Source organism: Brassica napus, chromosome C3 (assembly GCF_020379485.1).
Source record: "Brassica napus cultivar Da-Ae chromosome C3, Da-Ae, whole genome shotgun sequence".
Taxonomy (NCBI): Eukaryota; Viridiplantae; Streptophyta; class Magnoliopsida; order Brassicales; family Brassicaceae; genus Brassica; species Brassica napus.
The window spans coordinates 55,660,074-55,670,855 of NC_063446.1; the positions used below are offsets into that span (position 1 = coordinate 55,660,074).

Below are 10,782 nucleotides of genomic sequence, written 5' to 3' on the forward strand. Positions count from 1 at the left end.
ATTATTAATCCCACAATGAAAATTTTGTTATCAGTAATTTAAAGTTTTTGCTATTAAAAATACACATGATAAAAAAATATATGAGTAGAAAGCATCATAAAAAAAAAATAGACATTAATATTAAAAATATACTATGTATGTTAATATCATTTAAATTTAATTACATATCCTATCAAAATTTTTTAAAAAAATGTTTGGATTAATAAAATTGATTTATACGTTCGCACCAATTTAATTATATATGTAATAGTTACTGACTTTTAATTATTCAATATATATTTATTATTTCATAATATGTAAGAACATATAATATATAAAATAATTTATATATATAATGTTTATTCCGTGCAAGGCGCGGATCTTAATCTAGTTATATATAATATGCGATGAAACACTAAAAACGTTACCATTAATATACCAAAAAAACTTAACATCCAAATCAAATAACAATGATAGGTTCACAAAGATAATCACATGAAATAGTCTTAACAAAATACATAATAAAAGATATTAAAAACATGGGGTGAACGTACGCTTCATGGAAAGTGGAAATTTCTGGTGGTGGATCCAAGTCTAGACACTTAGATTTGTGATAGACTAAACAAGAGTCTCCATATTCCTAAGTCTCTTCTGAAACTGTAGATTCTCTTCACGGCTCTGTTTTAGTTCTGATTCCACCTCTTGCAATCTTTGTGTTATCATTTCAACTTCTTCAGAAGCTTCGCGTGCATTCCACGAAACATCACAAGCTGGTAAAACCTTATTGTGTAATGCTCCAAGTCCAAAGACACGTCCCTGTTTAGACATTCCAACAGCCTAATAGAAATGACAAAACATGAGAACAAAAACAAAAGCACTACAATAACTGTAACTACAATAAATAAATACTACAAGATGTACTGATAGTCAATCTCACCATTATCAAAATGACAAAACATGAGAACAAAAACAAAAGCACTACAAAAAGAAACAAGCCACAACAACAGTGACTAGTTTGACACTATTTTATAATCATGTAAGCCAGTTATGTACTGATTCACATTAAGGAAAAATAAGAGAAATAATCAAAAATGTAACTAAGTATATATATTTAGTATTAATAAACATCACAAAACATGATTTAAAAATTATAACAGTATAAGAGTTTAGAATATTACCTTTACATAAATATCATTTCTTTCACACTGGTCAAGATTCTCAAGTGTTACATTATCTAGACCAGAAGATTCAAGCTGTCCGAAACGTTCTTCCACGTGCTTCTCATAAGTTTCTGCAACCAAGCGAGCACGCTCATCAACGTATGTTCCGTCAGGTCTTTGATGAGTTTTCTTCATCACAGCAATAAAAGCGTAGTCTTCGTTGTTTGCTTCCTATAAACAATTACAAAATTAGGAAAGAAATAATACAAGTAATCAGAAACTAAGAATGGAAATATAAACCTTACCAGCACATCTTGAACTTTGGCTTAGGAACATAAACCCGCTCTATGTCGATGCGAACCTAAACCATTGCGGTCAGACAATCGAGAAGCACGTGCACTAGCACTCGTTTTTTTGACTTTCGGTGTTGCCCAATAAGCTTGCATAGTGGTCCAATAGTCCGACAAAATCCAGTCAGGTTTTGCTCCTCCTTTCTTTGTAACACTTACCATTCCTTTGAGGGGATAGGCAGCAAGTTTCTTAAACTCCTTTTCAACTGAATAGTTGATCGAAGCATCCCAATTGAAATTTTTCTGAGAAAGAGTATAGCAAAGATGATGAATGAATTATAAAACCATTACAGAATTAGATAAGAAACATAAAATCAGTTACTCAGCGTTAAAATAAAGCTAAGACCATAATATGTGAGTTTTCATTACAAAAGCGTGGTGATGGATACGAACAGTTACGTTAAGGTTAGCAAAATCATGATACAGAACTTTGATACCGTTTTAGCAATTCAACTCCAAATCCAAATCCAGAATCAAGTAGAAATTACCTTTTTAACTGGAAGACAAACCAAACGTTGGAATAAGGACGACGACGAAGAGACCGAGAGAGCAACAAATAAAAGAGATATCTAGAAAGATAATCTTTTGGGGGTTTAAATGGGTTCGTGAATTTTTTGGTAACACTAAGCGGTATAATGAAAATTTTATGCCTCCACTAACAAAATTTAAGGCGGCTTGATTAAAAAATTTAGAAACCCCACTATCTAATTTTAAGACGTGTGGTTATTTAACACAAAATATTTACTTCATGAAAATAAGAAAAATATGTAGCTTAAATAAATCATAGATAACGACAAAAAGTAACAAACATTTTTAGTGAAAATAATGAGTACTAAAGACTCTGTATATCGAAGTTCACCAACCAATAGAATTTCGTTATTTCAAATATAATATCTTTAAAAAAATATATAAAATATTATCAAGTTATATTATGTTTTTAAAATAAAAAGGCAAAAACTAAATAAAAAATAATAGTAATTACAAAAAAAGAATGTAAAAAAATATATATTTTAACATCTTCAATAAAACACTAAACCCTACACCCTATTGGATAAACCCTAAATCTTTGGATAAACCTTAAACTCTAAATCATGAACACTAAATACTAAAACTCTCAGGGGTTTAGGGTTTAGGATTTAGGATTTAGGATTTAGGGTTTGAGGTTTAGTATTTTAGTGTCTTTAATTTAGAGTTTAGGATTTATTCAAGGGTTTATGGTTTACCCAAGGGGTTAGAGTTTACCCAAGGGTTTAGGATCTAGGATTTATGGTTTAGTGTTTTGCCGACGATGTTAAAATTTTTTATTTTTTTTAACTACTATTATTTTTTTTTGTTTTTACCTTTTTATTTTAAAAACATAATATAACTTGATAATATATATATTTTTTTAAAGATATCAAATTTGAAATAACGAAATCATATTAGTTGGTGAACCTAGAGTTTTACCCAGAGGGTGAACCTAAAAATAACTCCATTTAAAGTAAACAAGTTTGGTCTATAACTCTATATTATATCAAAGGCTACTTTAATATGATAAAATATTGGAAGAGGCTTCAGAACTCATGTTTCTTATCAAAACAAGTTCGACAAGTCATCTCCAATCACGATCAGGAACGGTGCTTCAAAAATGCATCAGTTCGTGTCTGATTGGAAGCAAAAATCATCGAACAATACAAGCTTATGAAGCATAAAGCCTTCACTGTAATTACTATCAATGTCTCAAACAACAGCTTATCAAAGTATATAAGCATGAAGAGTTATAATGGCTATCCAAGTAGATTGTATACGAGAACCAATTTTCTTGAAAATGATAACAGTTACGTTGCAATCCATTAGTCCAACTAACGATATAACCCTTGTTGCAACTCATCACTTCAAAGAATCGTTGTTTAACAGAATGAAACATAACAAAAAATATTAAGTTAAATAGGGGTTTAAGTCAAAATAAAATGCTGAAATATAAGTCTTGAATCAAGATAAAACACAAACAACGACCAGTTTAATCAGGCTCTGTTCCGACACTTCAATATCTGAATTTCCATCTTCATCATCTGATCCAGATTTATCATTATCATTCACATCATCAAGGTACTCTGCTTTGCCATGTAGATTTGTTAACGTCTCGACTTGTACAGAATCGACATTCACAACTGGAGAATCATTTTCAAACTTATGTGCTTAAGTTTAATAGCTAGGTTATTATTGTTCTACCCACTCTTTACATGATTAATATATTTTTATATTGCTTAATTCCATCACATGTAAATATTATTATTATTATTGTTAAAAAAATATTTTATATGTTTAGTTTTTTTTTACGGCCTTTATATGTTTAGTTATGATTATCATTATTGCATGAAATTCTAGTTATATCATAGTATAATTGAATCTGTTTTTTTTTTGCTATAAAAGTTCATGCATTCAATGAAAATTTGTAGTTTAAATATGAACTTTTTATATGAATTATATTTTCTTGTCAACATTTAATTTTTTATATGAATTTTCAAATCTGATTTTATATAAGTTATATGCATGTTTAGAATTGAGTTTTGGTCACTATTTCAGAGAAAATCATGTTTATATGTTAAAGATAGAGATAATGGCTTAATTTTGAAATTAAGAGAATTTTTTTTCTGAGTATGATATATTTTTAAATACTCATGTGCTTTCATTGTAACTAAAAATAGTCATAAAGATGATTTTTTTTCTTTTTCATAACAGCTACGTTGATGGCATAATTATAGGCATTGAAATCGTAAAATTAATAACATTTTGCTCGCATAATTTATAGCAATATTTATGACAAGTTGTTCGTCTCTAATTCGTCATCATTTGTGACATTATTTTGTTACTTAAAATTAAGTCACAATATTATGACTAAACAGTTACCATTTAGTAACGTAATAACTTGGTCACAAGTTAGTTAACAATTCGTCACAATATTGTGACAAACTATTTTGACACAAAAATTAGTCACAATATCCATCTTTTTTTGTAGTGCAAAATCTCCATCCACGACTGCCAAATCTCCCTTGCAGCCGGACAGTCTGGCCTCTTCGGCCTCTAAGGTCGAAGGAGTCTCACTCTGGAACGACTGAACCACGGCCATCCCGCCCTCAATCGTCACCAAGGCTAAATCCCTATTCTGGATGCACTCAAGGAAGCCCAGAAAGGCAGAGATCTTCGCCAAGCGAGCCTGAAACTCAGAGAGAAGAGCATCCTTTGCCTCTTGAATCCCGCGGCTCGCTAACCCTGCATCACCCTCGATCTGACGCTGAAGATGACGCACCTCTGAAAATTTGGCCTTCCTGGCTTTCTTTTCCTTAAGCAGTGAACTCGCCGTCTTCCTGAGGTCCCTCTCGAGCTCCCCTATCGCGACCTCGAGTTTCGACACTTTCACGGAGTGAGAATCCTTGACAACCGTCAGCAAGGCCTCAGTTTCAGACCATCTACCCTGCAGCTCCAACAACTCCCCGGCGAGACGACTAGTCTCAGAATCGCACTCGCTGATCATCCCGCCGATCAACGACATGAACTGCGAAATGAGAAGAAAGTTAGGGATCTGTTGTCTTTAGAAAAAATATGTAACAATCAAGAGAATAAGCGAGCGACAAACCTTTCCACGAAGCCCCGACGCTATGCTCAAGTCTCCATGCTGCGAAGATTCCCCGTCACCGCCCTTGGTAAACTTCCTCTTCCGGCCCTTAGGCTGAGCAACCGGAACAACACTAGGAGCGTGCAGCGCTAGAACGATCTCTTTCCTGGCCGGAGGAGGAGGCATAGAGTCAGCAGCCGTCTCCTTATCTTCGACGAGAATCGGAGTCGTGGACGATCCAGCAGGTAAAGCCGAAGCATCCAGAATGACCGAGCCTGCGAGAGTTCCCGTATCTCGCGGAGTTACACCCTCGGTCCCACGACCCGGAGCAACGGCTAGTGCAGAAGAGGACGGTAACTCGGCGCCGGCTCGAACCTGTTCTTTCTCGGCTTGGCGACGAACTAATCTCTCTCGAAAGAAGAGATGGTCGGCAACGCAAGCCGGCGCTTCGACCGGAGAAGTCGGAATCGGCACCGGAGAGGTGGCCTCGCCCATCTCCACATCGGAACTTCGCTTGTCACCATGGGAAGAAGACATGTTAAGAACAAGAGATTTGGAGCTAGAGAGGTTTTGAAGGTTTGAAGAAGGGAAGGTGTGAAGCAAATGAATGACAAGAGCTCACTACTTATAGAAGTAAGGGCTCAGAATTTTATATTTTTTAATAAACACTTTTTCGATAACTCTCTTCCGAGGAGTTTGAAATAAACTTCGCCCAAATACACCAATCTCGTCCGAACTCGCCATACCGCTCGATGGGATCTCATTAGAAATCCACGATCCTAACGAGCTGGGGGGCTAACTGTTGGGGTCGAAAACGGTTACGACGAAGTTAACGTCCAAATTCCCGAAGAAGAAAAACGAAAAACCTTCCTCGACAAATATTCTTTCGAAATAAATTCTTCCTTATGAGAAGCTTTGCGGAGGAAACGCAAGTCATCGGACAAAAGCTCGAAAAGGGTCGCTACGCAGCGACCGAGCTTGAACAGAAGCTCGGTCGCTACGTAGCGACTAAACGTTCGCTCGGTCACTATGTAGCGACCGACCTCGAGCCGAAGCTCTTCCGAAACGTCGATACGACATTAGTCCATGCATTCTCATCTACCCTTCGATGGTATCTCCCGAAGACCGTAGCGAACCCATTTCACGTTCCCCGCCATTCTAAGTTATTGATCAAACTTTACCGTAAAAACCGCGGAAAGTTCGTTCTTTATCGAAAGAAGCCATAATAAATGCTTCGAGTCAGAAGACGGCCCAAAGGGACCTAAGACATGACTCGAAGCCCAACTTATGATTTCTTAACCAACAGCCCGTAAGCCGCATGACGGTTTACGCTTGGTTTGCGAGGAAAGATAAATGTCAAGTTTCCGCGGATAAATACGAAATTTTGAAGATAATTACGAAGATCGGAAAAAAATGGAATATCTCCATCTCTATGCTATGGCGGCTTAAGGGCAGAAGAGGAAAAGCGTAAACCGACCTTGGAGCCAGTATATAAGGAGTCCTAGGCGAGAGGCACAAAGAGGGATTTTTTCAGAGCAAACTTAGCACTTAAGGCAATTAGGCAACTTTCCGTTTTTGTTACTCGAGCTGCGACTCAATTAGGTTTAGCCGTCTTAGGGTTGTTAGAACTAGGAATCTCTCCGACAGCTCTCGAGCCCAGGCATATACCTTGTTGAAAACGCTCATACGCAAATTCGGAATAAGACTTCTCTTTGCTCTCTTTTTACGATTTCATATAATTTATCGTTGTTATCTCGTGTTCTGATTGCTTAGCATGTGGTATTAGCAGATATCCGGGACCTCTGGGAAACTAGGGTTCTCCTACTTTCCTAATTTAAACGGAAATCGACGGTGCGAATTTTGGTTCCCACAAAGTGTGCCCCTGAATTATAGCCATACCCTTCTTTGGCGCCATGTGGTATGAGCCATCGATCCCCGTTCCTCTCGTAAACCAAAATCCCTCGAAGTCGCCAGGGTTAAGGTCCATTCCTAGCTCATAACTCAAGATCAACACGCCAAGCCAATGCTGCAAGCCCGAAACGCTTAGCTGGCTATCGAAAGCCCAAAGGGGCGAAGCGCGCGGACGATGGTACCAGGGATCGGAAACCACATACGGCAATACACCAGGAAGGCCTCGTAGCAAGTAAAGAAACCTTCCGGAGGGTTCTTCGCACTATCGTTGCCATTCGGGATCCAAAATACGACTCCACTTGGGATCTGGTAAAAGTCCCTGAGAGTCGTGAGGTAGTCGGAAGAGACCATGCTCGGTAAAAGGGGTGCGTTTGGCGACCTCACGGGCCTCTTAGGAATCGGAATGTCTTGCGAAGGCGGGGCGAGCCGCAAAGAGCTTTGTAGTACGCATCCTTTGCTTCTTCCTCAACTTCGAACTCTTCTTTTGGGGCGATCACCTCATTGGCAGAAGAGTCACCCGAAGATGAGTGTGAGGAAGAATTCCTCTTTGAAGATCCTTTTCTTGAAGACATTTTCTTTGAGCAAAGAGAGATCTTGGAGAAAAAATTCCTATCTTGGAGAAATCTTTTCTTAAGGGAAGAAGTGAGTAAAGAATTTGAAAAACTTACTTCCCTTACTTATACAATTTTTTTCTTTTTTACTATTCACCTTCGATCTTTCGACAAACGATTACGTCTAAATTCCACCTAGAACAGACCATACAGCAAGCTAGGACCTAACACCCAGGTCCACGGATCCTAGCTAGCTGGGGGCTAACTGTTGGGGTCAAAATCAGTCACGACGGAATCGATGTCCGAAAGTCCTTAGAAAAACCGAATCTCGGTCAATACTTCAAAAGCCGAGAAAACGAACAGCCAAAACGGATCGCCCGGCGAGCTCGGCCGCGACACGGGGCAGCTCACCCGGCGAGCACGGCCGTGACACGGGCCAGCTCGCCCGGCGAGCACGGCCGCGTTGCCAGTCGAGTCGCCGGCGAGCTCGGCCGTGACACCGGCCAGCTCGCCCGGCGAGCACGGCCATGTTGCCGGTCGGCTCGCTCGATCGTGCCGCGGATCGGCTCGCCCGGCGACCGCGGCCAATTCTCCGTGGACCATTCCGAACCCGGTCCCATCCCATAACCGTGCATCTTCGTCCGAAGTTTCCGTAACTCAGTCTTCGGGTCCGTGGATACGACACCAATGTTCCGCCTACAAAACATCGTCGAAAGTATTCGGGAAGTTGGGAAGGTTATGTCTCTCGAACAGTTTCCTATTCTCCGTAGTGGAGCAGGTTACAGTTAACTTAACACCAACTGCCTTGGCTATGCGAAGAAACAGGGTTCCGTTGGAAGAACCATGCCTATACCAACGGCTACTTCGCGAGTAAAATCATAAAAACGCTAAAGTCTCGATACGGCCCAAAGAGGGTCCGAATTGCGGACAACGGCCCACCTAGGACGAAGAGCATAAAAAAGAGCATTCTAAGAGTAAACTTAATATTTAGAGCAATTTAGGTATTTTTTCCGTTTTTACTATCGAGCTGCGACTCGACTAGGTTAGAACTTAGGTGGCTAGACTAGCGAACATACCGACAGCTCTCGTGGCCTAGGATCTCACTTGTTGTTCACGCTCAAACGCGAATTCGAAAATAAGACCTCTTTGTTCTCTTTTCGCTCTTTTACGATTTACTACTTTTGAATCTTTCATATTGATTGTGTTGTGCATGGCCCAACAGATAACCGAGACCTTCAGGGAAGGCTAGGTTAACTTGGCTTTCCTCCGATTAACAAAAACTCGACGGTGTGAATTCCAGTTCCCACAATACAACCATGTTACTTGAATTCTTCTGAACTTTTGAGTCTATTATACCTTTTGAAAATAATTTTCAATAGAAATACTATATAGTATAGTATTAGAAAAGTAAAATGAATGTAAATCTTTATAACATGAAATTTCCAGATTAAAAAAAAAGCTCCCATGCACCTTCTCCAAGACAAGTCTGTTACCTTACGATTATTTGTTCCCACCCCTCCCGACAGCTCTTTACCCACAGAATAATAGATTCTCATTTCAAATTATTCCCCCTTTTGGGTATATCTGTTAGATAATTACAAGACTCAACGTTTTACACACCGGATTCTTCCTCCGACCCGTGGTCGGCGGGACCGTCTCCTCCTCCTCCTGCGCCAGAACTATGACAAGTACCGCCGTAGAAGAACCTTTCAACCTCTCCAGCCTCACTAGCTGTGAAGAACTTCACTAAAAGAACAATCCTCCAACCTTCTCTTACTCAAGTAAGAAGAACCTCTGTAGTTTTCCACCAAATAAACTCAACCGATCTGAACCTCTCTGAAAGCGCCCCTAAGCGCCAGATGCATCGACGACTATTCTATGTGGAAATGGGCAAGGCCCCTGCTGAACCCACCCCTCCCCCTCGCACCGCTCAAGTTAGAGTTCCTTCCTTTGACAGCTCTGAACTCATCAGAAAACACTCCTTCACGCTGGTTGGAAGAATGACAAACCCTAAAGTTCAAAGAATGTGGTCCCTCATTCCTTTCCTCTCTGATCCTTGGAAGTGTGATTTACGCCCTATTGGAGCAGATCTGGGGCAGGGTTGCTTCCAGTTCCAATTTGCTTCTGATAAAGACCTCCCGAAAATTCTTGACAATCAACCCTATCACTTTGCCCGCTGGATGATAATTCTCCAACGTTGGGAGCCGACTTTATCTCCAAGTTTTCCTAGCCAAATACCGTTTTGGATTCAGGTCCAAGGCGTCCCTCTCCATCTGTGGTCAGAGGCGACTTTTATGTGCATTGCAAGGGATATAGGAACTTGGGAGTCGACGGAAATCACCTCCACGACTGCAAAGATGAGAGTTTTCATCAATGGACTCCAGCCCTTTATAAAGAAGACTACCCTGGAATTTGATAATGGTCAGAAGTAGAGGCTACACTGGTGTATTAAAAGCTTGAGTATCATTGTAGCTACTGCTCCAGTATGTGACACAGTAGAGAAGACTGTCCAGATAAGCCTGAGGAGACTAAAACTCAAGCTCCTAGCTCACAAGCACAACAAGAATCCTCTTATGCCCGCCATTCATCGTCAAGAGAGGACAGAGTCTTCCCATCTCAGAGGGAGGGCAGGCGCGAAAGACATCACCCCTCTCCACCAAGACATACCCTCTACCATGCGAGAGGAGCTTATGGAGCTAGACCGGCTAGAGCTTCTTCAAGAAACGACGACAACCGCTCCTCGGCTCTTCGAATCAATAATCCTCCTTCAATGGAGAGAACCGTTACTGATAGATTCCAAGACCGATACAAATCAAGGCAAAACAACTACAGGGAGTACAGCTCTAACTCGTACCACTCTAGAGAGTATCGACGTACAAATGATGACAGAAAGAATCAGACTCCACTCCAAACTTTCCGCCCCCTATGGGTGGAGAAACCAAACCAGGGGCTTGTTCGACGCCCCAACTCACTACCATCTGAGCATTCAGCATCCTCAAAAGTCCTTGCTCACCAGAGCCTTACAAATGAGCCTTCCCCTCCCTCCATACTTCACTGCATGCTGCTGCTCTAAACATAGCAATGGAGGAAATTAGGGATGTCATGGTCCAATACTCCAATTGTGTTGATCCCTCAGAAAGCGCTGCTCGAAAAGAATGTATCAGACAGGCTGACCAACAGGGAGAATTCGAAGAAGCGGCTGCTCAACTGGTAAGAGAAAACATAGAATCCCAACG

At 40.2% G+C, this 10,782-nt stretch overlaps 1 protein-coding gene across 1 annotated transcript; it reads right to left on the bottom strand.

The window, feature by feature from the left end:
• Positions 1-267: 267 nt before the first annotated feature.
• Positions 268-2,664, bottom strand: LOC111213997. Its single transcript, XM_048750851.1, has 3 exons — positions 1,445-2,664; positions 1,158-1,370; positions 268-816 (listed from the first exon to the last, which is right to left on the bottom strand). Exons 2-3 carry the CDS (start codon positions 1,332-1,334, stop codon positions 598-600), a joined length of 396 nt encoding a protein of 131 aa, XP_048606808.1. The 5' UTR covers positions 1,335-1,370; positions 1,445-2,664; the 3' UTR covers positions 268-597.
• Between the last annotated feature and the right edge of the window lie 8,118 nt (positions 2,665-10,782).

Bases quoted from the DNA above. Each gene is read 5' to 3' on its own strand.
- LOC111213997 (XM_048750851.1), bottom strand. From the start codon at position 1,334: ATGAAGAAAACTCATCAAAGACCTGACGGAACATACGTTGATGAGCGT. The intron at 817-1,157 runs GTAATATTCTAA...CATTTCTATTAG, and splicing joins GAAATGATATTTATGTAAAG to GCTGTTGGAATGTCTAAACA.